Source organism: Monodelphis domestica, chromosome 1 (genome assembly GCF_027887165.1).
Source record: "Monodelphis domestica isolate mMonDom1 chromosome 1, mMonDom1.pri, whole genome shotgun sequence".
NCBI lineage: Eukaryota > Metazoa > Chordata > Mammalia > Didelphimorphia > Didelphidae > Monodelphis > Monodelphis domestica.
Window position 1 is genome coordinate 724,680,021 of NC_077227.1, and position 16,160 is coordinate 724,696,180.

The 16,160-nt window shown below is 40.9% G+C and overlaps 1 protein-coding gene across 5 annotated transcripts in view; it reads left to right on the forward strand.

The window, feature by feature from the left end:
* The window catches only part of REEP1 (receptor accessory protein 1), a 137,326-nt gene that overhangs the window by 88,429 nt on the left and 32,737 nt on the right, over nucleotides 1-16,160 (forward strand). For 2 of the 5 annotated variants that reach the window (XM_007477724.3, XM_056813217.1), the window contains exon 6: nucleotides 15,490-15,540. The exons of the other annotated variants lie outside the window; for them this stretch is intronic. In XM_007477724.3, the coding sequence (XP_007477786.2) occupies nucleotides 15,490-15,540 (51 nt within the window). The remainder of the gene's footprint in view (nucleotides 1-15,489; nucleotides 15,541-16,160) is intronic. 5 annotated transcript variants of the gene reach the window in all.

Below are 16,160 nucleotides of genomic sequence, written 5' to 3' on the forward strand. Positions count from 1 at the left end.
ACCTCGCACCCTGACTCATTTTCAGAACTTGACACTGCCTCCTCCCTTCTCCCATGATACCCACCCACAACTCAGCAATAGATACCCCTTGATAAAACCCATGACTTCCCTTTCTGAATAAGAGAGCAGGGCTAGACACATAACCGCGCTTTCTGAGTACCTGTTGCCTTGAACCGAGATTGGAGGGAGAGGGAAGAGAGGGAAACTTCAAAGAGGGATCCCCATCCTTCATTTGGTTCTTACTATAAAAGATTATATTTGATGGAGTTCCTGACTGGGGTGTGAGTCCATTTTCTTGACAGTGAAAGTAGAGGATGAGCTACTTTGGACTTGATCTCTCTGTGTCTATGCCTCCCATCACCTCCCACACCCTTCATTTCCAAGACTTGAGGAAGACATCTCAGCCCCTGCATGAGAGGAGGGAGTGAGACCAATACCTGCCATTTTTTTTAAGGCCACTCTTGCTGTTAAGTCTGCTTCCCTTCTAAAACTCACTGGCTCTAGTTAGAACAATCTTCCCTTATTCTGACTTTGGGATATTCTCATGGGTCTGGCTGTCAAAGGCAAATCATTGGGCCTGGGGAAGAACCCACCAAGGTTTTTAGCCCCTTTTTTTCTTAGCTCTAGTTTCATTCAGAGGCCAGGCAGCCCCATCTCCTTTTCAAGGGCCAAGGATCATGGGATCTCGGACCTGGAGGAGATCTTGGTGGCCATCACTCCACCCCAGATCATCATCCAACCTGAGATCGTGTGGCCTTCTCTTGAAACCTTCAGAGAAGAGAAACTTACTGGCTCTCACGGCAGCTCCTCCCACTTTTATCCCAAAGGGTGATTTACTGGCATTTTCTTAAGATCAAATCTAAATTGGCCTCTTTGCCACCCACTGCCCCTTCTGGCTCTGAACTCAACGTTCTGGGGCCAAGGCAGAAAAGACAGTCATGTCATTCAGATCCATGAACAAAGCTATGTCATGTCCCTGTAGAGTCTTATCTTCTCTAAGCTAGAAATCCTCATTTCCTTCTATTGAACCTCACACCAGTTCAGAGGCCCTTGGGCCCCTTCCCCATTCTGGTTGCTTTCCTCTGGATGTCCTCCTGTTTATTGCTCTCATCTAAACCGTATTGCCCAGCACTGATGGGGTCGGACCAGAACAAAACACACAGGCCCATGTCCTCCTAATCCTAAAAGCTGTGCCTCAATGCAGCCTAAGAGTACATCAGCTTTTTTTGGCAGGGAAGGGGGCTGCCACATCACCCTGATGGCTCCTTTTGATCTCGTGGTCCACTGAACCCCCTAGATCTTTTTCAGATAAGCTCCTGTCAAACCACGCTTCTACCTGAACCTATGAAATTGGTTTTTTGAATCTCTGCATGAGATTTGAAATTGAACAGGGATAAATCTAACATTCTTAGATTTGGTCCATTGTCCTACTTTGTCTTGAATCCTGGCTCTGCTGTGCAGGATGTTAGCTGTCCTTCCTAATTTGGTGTCCTCTGCACATTTAATAAGAGGGTCACCAAAGCCTTCCTCCAAGTCATTCAAAGCAGGGTCAAACAGCCCAGGGCCCAGAGCTTCTTCTTGTCACTTGCAAGGAACTTGTTCCTTCACTGGGATGGGTACCTTTCTCCTCACCCAGCCTGAAATTGACCCTCCTTTCTTGTAAGCCCAACCCTCCCAGGTACACGGAGGTCCTTAGCATCAGCTCTGCTGCCTCTACCTGGAGAAGGTAAGCAAGTTGACTCCTTTTCAGCCATGAATCCATAATTCCAACTATGGAAAGAACTAGATTTCCATGGTCACCAAGCTCAGGTCTAACAGCTCCTCTCACATCGCTTTACCCATACTCCTCACTAATGAATGTTTAACGAATTAATTGAATCCATCTATTTCTTTGCTAAGACTGTAATCTCGACATCAGAGATAACGTTTGCCCATCCTGTTGTCCTAGAGCTCAGCACCTAACAGATGATTAATAAATGCTGCTTACTAATCCACAAAACCACTATTGTCTCCTTCAAATCATTTGTTCAACTATTTTGCTTCTTCTCTGACACATTTTGTCTCCTATACTTCATCAGCTCTTTCTTCTTTGACAGTGACTCTCCCTCTCTCACTAGAAACTTTTCCAATAAATGCATTTGACGTCATTTTAGAAATGCTAGTAATAGAGAGAAAACAAGGGAAAGAAATGAAAGGTACAAGTACTATCTTATTCTCTGGACTCTGTGGTTTTGTACAAAGTACAACAATTAACTGAGCTCCACTCCCTAAGCTCTGGGTGAAAGTCCATCTTGATACACACACACTTCATACTAGAATTCACATCACTTGTAGAACATCTCTAATCTTGCAACACTAACTTTTATTACTTTACTTAAATAAGTCTATTAGGCATTTATATCTTCCTTTCGTTCCTTCCTTCCTTCTGTCTTTTCCCTTTTCTTCCTTTCTTTCCTTCCTCCCTTCTTCTTTTCCTTCCCTTCCTAATCCTCCTTCCTTCTTTCCTCCTTCCTTTCTTCCTTCTGTCATTCCTTCTTTCCTTCCCTCCTTCCTTTCTTCCTTCCCTCCCTCCCTCCTTCCCTTCTTCCCTCCTTCCTTCTTCCCTTCGTTTTCTCCCTTCCCTCCTTCCTTCCTTCTTCCCTTCCCTCCTTTCTCCCTTTCTTCCTTCCTTCCCTCCCTCCTTCCCTTCTTCTTTCCTTCCTTCCTTCCTTCCTTCCTTCCTTCCTTCCTTCCTTCCTTCCTTCCTTCCTTCCTTCCTTCCTTTCTATTTATTTATTTTGACTAGTCATTTATACCCTCTCTGAAGTTAGGATGAACTGCTACCAGGTTGATTAATAGTATCTTAATTATGTCCCCTTCCAAACTAGACTTCTAGTAGCTGTGCTTAACAGGCAGGGATAGTAACATGCTTTTCCACTTAATTGTGCCTTTAAAAATAGAAAATGTGAATATGCACATAGCTGAACAAAACCATTGAAGAATGAAGCCAAAGCTCGAAAGAACAAGTTCTTAAAATTATCATCTACTTAGAATAAGGTTCCTTTTTTGCTTTTCCTTAACTATTAACAGTCATTCTTACTTCAATCCCAGACTCAAGTATATGGCTTTTTTTTTTTTGGCTCATGGAAAATTTTATTTAAAGTTTTATAGATATCTTTTGCTTTAGCAGACATTGCTGGATATTTTCTCACACTCACACTCATCCTCTACCCTCTACCCACCAAGCCTTCCCTTGTAACAGAGGAAAACAATTAAGTAAAATCAGCACAGTCAGGGTGCCTGAATGGTGCCACATTCCATACCCACAATCCCCTAGCTCTCTAACCACAGGAGGAAGGTTCACTTTCCGCATCTCTTCTCCAGGGCCAGGACTCATCATTGCAATGATTAATTATGCAGCCTTCTACTTTGTTTACATATTCTTTTGATTGATATTATTGTAATCATTCACAGCAAATCCTTGTATTTTGAATCAAAAAACATCTCTACTGTACATTCATGAGTACGATACTTTAAATCTTCAGACCAATTTGTGGTCAAGATCCCTTGTTTCTCTTCTCTTAGAAAAGACAGAATTACAATCAAAGGATAGGCATTAGTACTCTTTCTTCCATCCTGTCTTGGGTCAGTTAAATGGTACCATAGATGGAGCACTAACTTTGGAGTCAGAAAGAGCTGAGTTTAAATCTCCCCTCATCTTCGTACTAGCCAGATGACCCTGGGCAAGTCACTTAATCTCTGTTTATACAAGTTTTCTCATCTACAAAATGAGGATAATAACACCATCTACCTCCCAAGATTGTTGTGAAAACTGAATAATTATAAAACACTTAGCACAGTTCTTGGCACATAACCACTACTGAATAAATGTTAGCTATTATTAGCTCTTAATTGCCTCAGTTTCTTCATCTGTACAATGGATATAATAATAGCACCTCCTTCCCAGGATTGTGAGGAACAAATAAGATAATATTTATAAAGGGCCTGGCACATAGTAGGTGCTACATAAATGGTAGTTATTATTAACCTTGGTTCACTCCCTGTTCCTTCCATCCCATTCCCACCCTTGGTGTAAGGAGGAATCTTTTAAGGAAGGATGAGGAAAAATAATACTTCTGTTCTAGTTCTCCTCCCCATCCACATGGCTGCTTTAAAAAAACAAAGACAAATTAGTTACATAGCCACATGAGTGCCATTAGATTGAACCCCAAGATTGTCTTTTCTCCAATCCCAGAATTCCTCAACCCATATCAATAATGTGTTCCAGGTTTCTCCTTCCTTTATGCCCAACTTGTAGGGTACCACATGAAAGTGAAGGGAGCATTCTTTTCCAATGCTACCATAGCAACCTGTGCTCCAACCAGAAGGTTTAAGTACAAATGTGTTTTGTTTTGTTTTGTTTTTTTTGGTTACAAACTGCCTTCCAAAATAGCTGGAAGCTACAAAAAGTATACTTGATACCCCAGAATAGCGGATTAAACTGAATTAAGGAAGAGTTTAAATAGCTAGGAAGTGTTTCATCACATCCCCCCATCAATTCACTGTTTGGCTATTTGCAACATAATTCCTGGGTCCTGCGTTTAGGTTCTCACAGTGATTCAATATGCAAAGTCCCTTTTCTCAGACTCATTTTGCAGATGACTAGATTAATACATAGGCAGATGGATAACAGCCCTGGACTTGGAATCAGGAAGACTCATCTTCATGAGTTCAAATCTGGTCTCAGACACTAATAGTGTGACTCTAGGCAAGTTGCTTCACCCTCTTGGCCTCAGTTTCTTCAGCTGTATAATGAACCAGAGAAGGAAATGGCAAACCACTCTAGTATCTCTGCCAAGAAAACCCAAAATTAGGGTCACAAAGAATAAGAAATAACTGAACAACCACAAATGAATACACAAAACTTCATCTGAGAGTGGAATCAGGGCCAAGAATGCATCCCTGAGTTTCTAGCTCAGTTGTTAGTTCTCTGAATCTTTCCTCTTCATGGTCTTTAACTCATGGAGACTTCATTTGACCCTATGGCAGAGAGAGTAAAGGATGAACTAATTGAACTCAAAGAAGAGTAGAGGTCTGCGAGTGTGAGGAAACAGTCCAAATTACTTGTTTTAGAAAATCTGCTGACCAGTTTTTCTTTTTTTCTTTTTAAACCCTTACCTTTCTGCCTTAGAATCAATATTCTGTATTGGTTCCAAGAAAAAAGAGTGGTAGGGACTAGACAATGGCGGTTAAGTGACTTGCCCAGGGTCCCACAGTGTAAAGGGTAAATTTAGGGTTGAGACTGAATATAAATTTAATTTATTGCCAGGGATTTAATTTCTAAATCCCAATGAAGCACTCAAATCAGAATGGAATTTTATGGTGATTTATTTACAATAGGAGGAAGAAATTAAGAGAGAGAGAGAGAGAGAGAGAGAGAGAGAGAGAGAGAGAGAGAGAGAGAGAGAGAGAGAGAGAGAGAGAGAGAGAGAGAGAGAGAGAGAGAGAAAAGGAGTTAATTCAAACTGCTCCAGATCAGGCTGAGCCAGGCAGGAGTTCAAAGGCCTTGGCCAAAGGACCTCCCCAGAGAGCCAAGGGAAAGGGGAGTCACCTTATCACTCACCACGTGACCTTCTCAAGGAAGCTGTCTGAGGGAGCTCCTCCAGGCTCAAGTTCCAGGGTCAACTAGCACCCAGGCCTGGTGCATCACAGGAAGCGACGAGAACTCCAAAGGCAGCTCTCTACATCATTTCCTGAGTCTCAAATGTTCCAATGGTGGCTCAAGCTTGGCTTAGGACATCTGGGGAGACAGTCAGTTGTTTCTGATTTGTCACTTGCTAGCACATGCCAGTGTAGTATGGGTGTATACATTCCTGGGGACTAGACTAAGCAAAATGGAGAAAATCTAAAAAGTCACAATCCTCCTGATGATGATTGGGGAACTGACTAGTCTCCCCAATTGATCACTAAACATAAGCATTCTGCATCCCAAAATTTTCTAACTGCAGGTGCATACAAAATTTTAACTTCTAAGAGGAAAACTACAATAGTTAAGAGATAAGAGGGAAATAGAAGAGAGAGATACAGCAAAACCAATGTTTTGCTAGGCACATTGACAAAAGCCAATTAGGGGGCAGTCCCCTTTTGGTATAAAAGTGTACATTCAAAATAAATGTTTAATCAACCTTCAGTTCAATCAACCACACCCCAAAGTTCATTCTGGATCTTCCTGATAGTGTAAGGTTTTAGGTGCTTTCTGCAAACAGTTCATTCTCTGGATTTTAGGAGTTAGCAAGCTTCTTCACTGAAGATCTTTCTCAAACAAAAAATTTAAATCTTTGATTTTATAAAAATACAATCCCCCCTGAAGAGGGTGTTTGAGAAACACCCAGTTCAGCTCAGGATGCAAAGTTTAGTTATGGGGTGTGTGAGTCAAATTATCAAAAAGAAAGAAAAAAAGAATTGAAGAAAATTAAACCTTTTTTTTAAAGAATTCAAAAAATTCAAAAAAAATTTTAAAGAATATCAAAATATCGAAAATCTTTGTATATAAAATTTCGAGTAAGCAAGAATAAATTTCTAATAGGCCCTTGTATTAGGGTCCAATTAAAGTAATTTCTAATCCCACAAGTCTGTAGCACAGAATGCAGTAATATTTCACTTACCCACTTACAGGAAGTTGCCATACTATTAAGAGAGAAAAAAGGACCAGATTTTTATTTTGGTAGGGAAGTATCATTCCCTGGTCTGATTTTACCTTCATTCTCAGGGATAGAGGGAGCCAGGATGATAGCCAAACTTTGGTACTTGTCTGTACATATTTTCACAAAGAATGTGGATACAAGGAAGGCCTATGTCTTAACATATGTCAAGCATCACAACCTCGAGTCTCACACTAAGTTCAAGTCCTTTGTATTGGTTTAGAAGTGCATCAATTCTACCTGGATTGGTTTATTTCTTGTTTTGAGCTGTGGGCTCTTCTTGGCACTATTCAGGTTAAGTCTGTGCTCCTTTTTTATCCCATTTCCTAGAATCAGACACAAATATTAATCACAGTTCCATAACAATTATCAATTAATGGCAGGTTCCCACAGTCTAGAGTTGTTTGGGTATGCATTAATATTATAGCAAGTGTATATATATATATATTTTTTTTAACTTATATTATTGTAGAATAAAAATTAATATTGATTTATGTACCTTAAGTACAAGAAATGAGAAAAGGGAAAAATCAAATATTCTAATCAAAAGAAAAGAAAAGAAAAAAATAAGGAAAAGGAGAAAAGAGAAAAAAAATTCAGGCATTCAATGTGTTAAAAAAAAAAGCATCCACTTGTCAATGGATTATTATCTCCACTGCATGTACAGGATACAGTCAATCAGTTTCAATAGAAGATTCTCTCTTTACATGTGAGAAATGAATCCCACAGTCCTTCTCTCCAATTTTTATAGATGTTGGAATAGTTAACATTATTTGGAATGGCCCTTCCCAGGAAGGCTGAGTTGCTCCAGTACATTGGACGTTCTTTATATACACCTTGTCTCCTGGGTTGAGGTCGTGAAGTGAAAAGCCTAGTGGTCCAGCTTGTACTGAAGCTCCAGATTCATGGAGTTCATGCAGTTTGTGCTGTAATTCCTGTATATAGGAAGCAATACAAGTATCTCCCCCTAATAGTGATGTATATGCAGGGGAGAAAGGCTTAGCCTGTATAGGTGGATGTCCAAAAAGCATCTCAAATGGTGAAATATGTAAGTCTCCTCTAGGCCTGCTTCTAAGATAAAATAGGGCCAGAGGGAGAATTTCAGGCCATTTTAGATGTGTCTCAGTGCATAATTTGCCAAACATACTTTTAAGTTCTCTGTTCATTCTTTCAACTTGGCCTGAGTTTTGGGGATGATATGGAACATGGAATTTGGGAGTTATCCCCAAGCAAGAATATATATGACTTAGAACAGAATCAGTAAAATGACTTCCTCTATCAGAATCAATATGTGCTGGCAGGCCAAAGCAAGGAATAATTTCTTTTAAAAGCACCTTAGCAACAAAAGCCGCTGTGGCTTGGGTTGTAGGAAATGCTTCCAGCCATCTGGTCAGTTGATCTACTATGATTAGAAAAAATTTATAATGTCCAGCCTTTTTCTAGGGCTCTCTTAGAGAAAATTAGATACAATATTACAGCTCCAACATGTAAAATCCCAAGGAGGAGTAGTGCAGCGATTAGACATAGCCATAAGTCCTCTGGAATGAGCCATTTCAGAGAGACAAGGAATAATACATTTACAAATTTGGTCATGGAGCTGATAAGCCAGTTGTTAAGTAAGTTGTGAACTGGCTATAACCATATATATTCCTAAAGTCAAACATTAAGTTGCCTGTAATTTTGCCTTTTGTCAGTAGATGGTTCTACTGCCAAGGGTCTTATTTTGTTGTAAATTTTCTTTTCTTTCTTTTTGGCTAGGCAGTTAGGTGTGGCTTTTATGCATAGCCTAATCAGTTCAAATTCCTAGGTGTGAAGGGGTAGACAACACAAAGCCTTTTGCCTGAGGCAGAGGCTCTTTTTAAAACTAAGTTTGGAAGGGGTCACAAGTGGTCTTTCCTTATTCCCTCAGCCTAACTTGCATTTGCTTTGAGCAAAGCCCACTCAAATTTTAAAACCTACAGGCTGAAAAGCAGGAAAATGGGTTTTAAGCTAACTCACTACCTTTACTCTGGTGATCTAGTTTTTGTTGCTAGAGATTGAAGCAAGGGTTCCTTTTCCAGAGTTTCCTCACTGTTTATCATCAAGGGTTAGCTAATTGGATTGTTTGTTCCCTATTTAGAAACAGCTTCCCCAGCTAAGACCCCAGGGCCCTGCCGCTTAAAGTTAAAAAGAAAAATGGCTGTTTTTCCATTCAATTTAAGGAGAAAAGAGACAAAGAAATGTTTTATACTCACCTGATCTAGCAGCTGTGTTTTGAAGCCAATTTAGCTGTTAAAAAGACTGACTAAGTGAGGAGGAAGTAGAGTAAGAGGAAAGAAAATTCAGGGAATTTTGAGGGCACTAGTCACAACCTTCATAGATTAGCCAGACTGTGAAGCTGTAAATTTAGGGTTGAGACTGAATATAAATTTAATTGGTTGCCAAGGATTTAATTTCTAAATCCCAATGAAGCACTCAAATCAGAATGGAATTTTATGGTGATTTATTTACAATAGGTGGAAGAAATTAAGAGAGAGAGAGAAAAGGAGTTAATTCAAACTGCTCCAGATCAGGCTGAGCCAGGCAGGAGTTCAAAGGCCTTGGCCAAAAGACCTCCCCAGAGAGCCAAGGGAAAAGGGAGTCAGTCTTATCACTCACCACACGACCATCTCAAGGAAGCTGTCTGAGGGAACTCCTCCAGGCTCAAGTTCCAGGGTCAACTAGCACCCAGGCCTGCTCACAGGAAGTGATGAGAAGTCCAAAGGCAGCTCTCCGCATCACTTCCTGAGTCTCACATGTGCCAATGGTGGCTCAAGCTTGGCTTAGGACAGCCCAAGGGACAGTCAGTTGTTTCTGATTTGTCACTTGCTAGCACATGCCAGTGTAGTATGGGTGTATACATTCCTGGGGGCTAAACTAAGCAAAATGGAGAAAATCTAAAAATCACATCTAGGAAGTGTCTGAGGCCAGATTTGAACCCAGGACCTACCATCTCAAGGCCTGGCTCTCAGTTTTTCTTTAAGGCAGTTGTTTGATGATCTGAAAACAAAGATGGAAGGGTAGGAAGTGTTTCCACCCTGAAGTAGCATGGGAAAGTAGAAAGAAATACTGGGTTTGGACTGAGAAGAACTGTGTTCAGATGCCAGCTCTCCTACTTAATGCCTATATGATCTCAGGAGCATTACTTCATCTCTCCCTATAGGTTTCCTTCCTATCTTTAAAAAAAAAAAGATGGAGCTGATCTAGTTGGCCTCTGAAGGTTCTACCAGCTCTAGGTCTAAGAATCTCTTATTCTTGGGTCAGTTCCTCAGAGTATGTCCATTTTGAGTCTAGTTCAGTTAAAGCAAATGACATGCTATGGAAAAGAAGAAGGGAAGGATTGGAGGGAAGGAGGAAAAGGATGTATGAAGCTCAGTTGCCAGGCAATGCACTAAGGGATAAGGATACAAATACAAAAGGGGAAAAAGAAAGATGGTCTCTGGCCTCAAGGAGCTTACATTCTATTGAGGAGAGAGGGGAAAATGCATATATAAACAGGTATTTTAAGAGTAGATGGAAGGAGGGGTGACTAGGTATTTCAGTGGATAGAGAGTCTGGCCTCCTCCAGACCTGGAGACAAGAATACCTGGACCTGGGTTCAAATCTGGCCTCAGACACTTCCTAGCTGTGTGATCCTGGGCAAATCACTTCCCCCAATTGTCTAGCCCTTATCACTCTTCTACCTTAAAACCAATGCTTAGTGTTGATTCTAAAACAAAAGGATTTTTTTTTTAAAAAAGAGGTGGAAGATAATCTCAGAGGACAGTTACTTGATAGAGTGGATAGAATGCTAGGCATGGAATCTGGAAGACTTCTTTCCGAGTTCAAATGTGACTTCAGATATTAGTTATGTGACTCTGGGCAAGACACTTCACCCAGTTGGCCTCAGTTTCCTCATCTGTCAAATGAGCTGAAAAAGGTTAGCTATGTGACCCTAGGCAAGTCACTTCACCCTGTTAACCTCAGTTTCCTCATCTGTAAAATGAGCTGGAGACAGAAAAGGCAAACCACTCCAGTATATTTGGGAAGAAAACCCCAAATGATGTCACCAAGAGTCAGACACAACTGAACAACAACAAAGAAATATCCTCAGCTAAGTGCTGGGGATACAAATAGAAAAGCAAAGCAGTCCTTGCTGTCCTGAGTTTCTGTCCTAGTTGTTTGCTCTTGTTGACACTGTCCATGGTCTCCATTCATGGCAACCTTATGTGGTCATTGGACAGAGAAAGCCCTCTGGGAGTGACTGACCTATTTATACAGCGTGCCTCTAGGAATGGACCTTTCTCCACTTTATTTTAGAGCTTTAGACTGTGCCTTCAGATTTGCAGAGCCTTGTGTTTTCTCATTTATTTCTTACAACCCTATGTGGTAGGTGCTGCTATTATTCTGCACTTACAGGTTAAAAACAAACTCTAAAAGGTGAACTTGTCTTACCCAAAGTCACACAAATATTGAGCACAAACCTGGGGCAAGTCACTGGTCCCAGAGGGCTTTCAGTAATTCACCCAGGATCTTTTTAAGTTTTTATTGATTTATTTGTTTTTAAAAATTACCTTCCATTCTTAGAACTGTGTGTTTTAATGTACATAATGTGTATTTTTAAAATATCATGTATTTTACTGTATATAAAGATTACAGTGTGTATAAAGAACGACAACAGCTAGGCAAAGGGGATTAAGTGACTTTCCCAGGGTCACACAGCTAGGAAGTGTCTGAGGCCATATTTGAACCCAAGACCTCTCATCACTAAACTTAGAGCTGAGCCACCTAGTTGACTCCACACTCAAGGTCTTATAGCAGTAGTGTCTTTATCAAGCATTCAACTGAGGTCTTTCTGACTCTACCCACTATGCAATGATGCCTTTTCCTATAATACTACAGTTCATTGAGTCCAGACCTACCTAAGAGAAGAAAAATGGAGTAGGTAAACTGATTTTTTTTAGTTCTCCATGAAGCTGTAAACAAGCACAACCTCTTGATAATTGCTGCGCCAATCCCTTCACTCAATTACTCCAGTGGCTTCTTCCATCTCCTTAAGTGAGCGGGGAAACTCAGGGCTGAAAGAACCAGAAGGGAGTTCTGATCCCCAGAGGGTACAAGGCAGAACAAGAACACAAATGGGCATAACAGTGGGAGCTGGGGACATTCCTATTCTGAGATCCAGGTCCCAGAGGTCAGTAGACTCTGCAGGATAAGTCACTAGTATAGCCCAGGGTGGCAATTCTCTGGGCCCAGGAATATCTCATTGAATGTGAAACTTGAGAGTTATCAAGGCCTTTGGGAGAGCAGTCCATTGTCCAGGAGGACAGTCATGGATAAAAACCAAACCCTCAACTGGGTCTTGGAGGTCAGGGCTCTACCACTAATGGCCATTCAGGGGGAAAGAAAGTCAGTAAGCTTCTAGACCCTGGGCCAGGATGGAAGAGGGGCTCAAAGAATGTTTCCTAGCACTGGATCCATCAAACCCACATTTCAACATGGCATTTGGTGCCTTTCTCTTTGCTTTCTGAACTGGACAAGTCTAACGACTTGGAGTCTAGGTACCTAGGTTAGAGTCTTGGTTCCAACATCTACACGCTGGGTGACCTTGGACAAGTCACAGCACTTTTTTAAAAGTAATATTTTATTTTCCCCAATTAAATGTAAAATTTTTTATTTCATTTTGAAATTTTGAATTTTAATTTTAAATTTTGAAAATTTTCTAAACTTTTCATTTAAAAATTTGAAATTTTCAAATTTTCAAAATGTCCACATTCTTCCCCTCCCTCCTTCCTCAGATAGCAAGCCATTTGATATAGGTCGTTCATGAAGCCACAGAACTCCTGGTACTGTTTCCTCATCTGGTAAATATTTGAACTATAAACTTCACGGGGGTTTTCAGATAGCTCCTTTGTAAATCTTTCAGAGTTCTTTAAATATGAATCATTGTTATCATGACCCTCTTTCTTTCTGCTGCTTGTAACTTCCTAATGTCAGTTCAGCAACTCTGCACAAGAAATGACTGACAGATGACTCGAGTTTCCCTTGGGAAATCTGAAATGGGAGAGTTTGATGTTCCCTTCCATGCTGGGCTAGGCTGGGACTTGCAGCATCCATGGCCATTTCTGCAATGAGTTGAAGTGCCTGGATCCCATTTTCCCCTCTGCTTCATAGCACGGCATCATCCTCAGTAACTAATGTCCACCCTGGTGACTTCCATCAGACCTCACAGTCCCTTGTCTCCTTTGCCTACATTGACCTCCTTCCCTGCCACAATTCAGTTTAATAAGTATTTTTTTAAACCTTGACCTTCTGTCTTAGAATTGAGACTACTTATTGGTTCCAAGGCAGAAGAGTGGTGAGGGCTAAGCAATGGGGGTCAAGTGACTTGTCCAGGGTCACACAGCTAGGAAATGTCTGAGGTCACATTTGAACCCAGGACCTCCTGTCTCTGGGCCTGACCCTCTGTCCACCTAGGTGCCCCCCAACCCCTCTTAATTCTAGTGCTTTCTCTTTTAAAATTCTTGTTTTGTACATATTTGTTTGCTTGTTGTCTTCCCCATTCAATTGTGAGCTCCCTGAAGGCAAGGACTATCTTTTCCCTCTTTTTGTATCCCCAGAGCTTAGCATAGTGCCTGGCACATAGTAGGCACTTAATAAATATTGATTGATTGATAGATTGATGGGCACTTGGTAGAGATACAAAAGGGCAACTAGGTGGTGCAATGAATAGGCTCTGGGTCTGGAGTCGGGAATACTCTTCCTGAGTTCAAATCTAGTTTCAGACATTTCCTAGGTATATGACACTGGCAAGTCACTTCACCCTATTTACCTCAGTTTTCCCATCTGTAAAATGAGCCAGAGAAAGCTGAGTTGCTATGTCCTTGTCAGGTATGATGGGCCTGGACTCTGATGGTATCTTCTTGTTGTTCAGTCATGTCTGACTCTTCATGACCCCATTTGGTGTTTTCTCACAGAAATACTGAAGTGGTTTGCCATTTCCTTCTCTAGCTCATTTTGCAGATGAGGAAACTGAGGCAAACAAGATTAAGTGACTTGTATAAGGTCACACAGCTAGTAAATGTCTCAAGCCAGATTTGAACTCAAGAAGAGGAGTCTTCCTGACTCCAGGCCTGGCACTCTATCCACTGCACTACCTAGCTGCCCCAATATAATTAATAATAATAGTAATTTATTGGTTACCTGCTCTATCCCCTGCTACCAACATGGTTGAGGTCTTTACTTTCTTATACCTAGACTGCTACAGCAGTCTTCTGTCTTCTCTTCCTCCAAGATCTGAAATTCCTTTTTTTAATAATTATTTGCCCCAATTACATGTAAAAACCATTTTTAACATTCTTTTTTTAAAGTTTTGAGTTCCAAATTCTCTTCCTTCTTCTAAACCTCCCTGACCTCTCCCCTCCCTGAGACAATCAATAATAAAATATTTTATCAATTTTACATTTGTAATCATGTAAAACATTTTTGGATATTAGTCATTTTGTGGAAGTTGTCAAATGGAAAAAAAGAAGAAAGAAAATGAAATCTAGAATGTTTCAGGCTGCATTCAGATGCCATCAGTTCTTTCTGGGGGAGTAGATGGCATTTTCCATCACGAATCTCTGGGATTGTCTTAGATCCCTACGTTGCTGAGAATGACAAGGTCATTCATAGTCGCTCATCAAAAAATATTGTTGTCACTGTGTACAATGTTCCTTTGAGTTCTGCTTAATTCACTTTGCATCAGTTCATGTAAGTCTTTCGAGCTTTTTCTGAAATCATCCTGCTTGCACAATACTATTCCATAATTATCATGTGCCACAATTTGTTCAGTCTTTCCCTGGTTGATGGACAACTTCTCAATTTCTAATTCTCTGCTACCACAAAAAGAGCTGCAATAAATATTTTTGTACAAATAGGCCTATTTCCTGCCCCACCCCACTCCCAACTTTTGCAAGATCTGTAATTCCAATCCATCCTGCTCACTAACATCTGCCTAAAACCCTATTTTGATCACATTGGTCCCCCATTCCAAAGCCTTTTGCCATTGCCCATTGATTAAAGTTCAAACTCCTTCACCTGACCTTCAAGGCCCTTCATAATTAGGCCCCAAATTTCTAGCACAATTACTTGCTTCTCTCCCAAACAAACTCTTTCCCAGGCATCTGGAATATGCTTTTTCTTTGCTCATTTCTGCTGATGCTACTTGCCTTTCCCAGGGTGCCTTTCTTCCCCTTTTCTGTTCAAATCCTAGTGAACTCACATCCCATCTTCTCTAAGAAACCCTTCTAGCTTGGCACTAGTCTGTGATAACCTTTCTTCCTTTATTGCATTAATTTATTAATTGTTGTTGTTCATCCTTCATTTTCAAAAAGGTCCAATGATATCATCGGTGATGTCTTGACTTGCTTATGAGTAGAATCATAGACATAGCACCAGAAGGATCCTTGGAGATCATCATGTGGTTGACCCTTTCATTTTAGAAATAAGAAAATTGAGATCCACTTTAAATAATGTGCCCAAGACAGTAAGAGGGAAGATCTGAGATTCACACCCTGGTCTTTCTGATTTCAAACCCAAAGTTCTTTGTACTGCCTTGTTTCATGTATATGGAGCCCATCTCCCCTCCTAGACCATAAACTTCTTAGGAAAAGGGATGATGCCTTATAGAGCTTCTTATCTCTCCCAGTACCCAGTGCTTGGAAATATTCAAAAGTCTGTAGATGACTAAATGTCAAGAGGTCAATGTGGCTCCTTCTAGCGCCATGTTGTTGGAACAACACCAATGATTGTTTTTTTTCCCCTCCGTCAGGTTGCCCGGCTCTTTGATTTTGTCTCATATTTGGACCCCAGAGAAGGGCAGGTAACCTCATAAAGAAGTGTGACTAACTCCAAACTCACCGAGTCTAGTCAGCTGCCTCTGTCCATGAGCACATGGTTTCAATCAGGACAAGGACCTCTCTTGTCCTGATGCCCATGTGTGTGTGTGTTAAAAGAATTTTTGGAACAGAAAGCTGAAATCCCTTTGGGTCCTCTCTCCAAGGCCTTCCACCTACTGATTTGGTACCATCTAACATCTGATTAACTCCTGAAGGATTTGATGCCTGATGAATGAACTAAATTTGGCCCTTGGCTTCGTCCTGGCAAACTCTCAGTATTATTGCCTTTGTCTTTGGAAATCCAGTTTCTTTTATAAAGCAGGCCTTGGTCTTTCTCCAGCATGTGGATTTGGAGCATGCTGGGTACCAGCTTAGAGCATGTGCTAGAGACAGAAGGTAAATGATCAATGAATTTGGAAAGGAAATACTAACCTCTTTTTATAGAACCTTTCTTGGGAAATAGGGCAACGTTGGGTGTTTGGTTTTCAGGGGACTTTTCTTGGTAAGATCCTTCACCATTATTTTCATGGATGAGTTGAGCCATTCCTGGGTTCGAGTGGCAGCCACCGATTACATTTAGAGAGAATCCTCAGATTGTAGATAG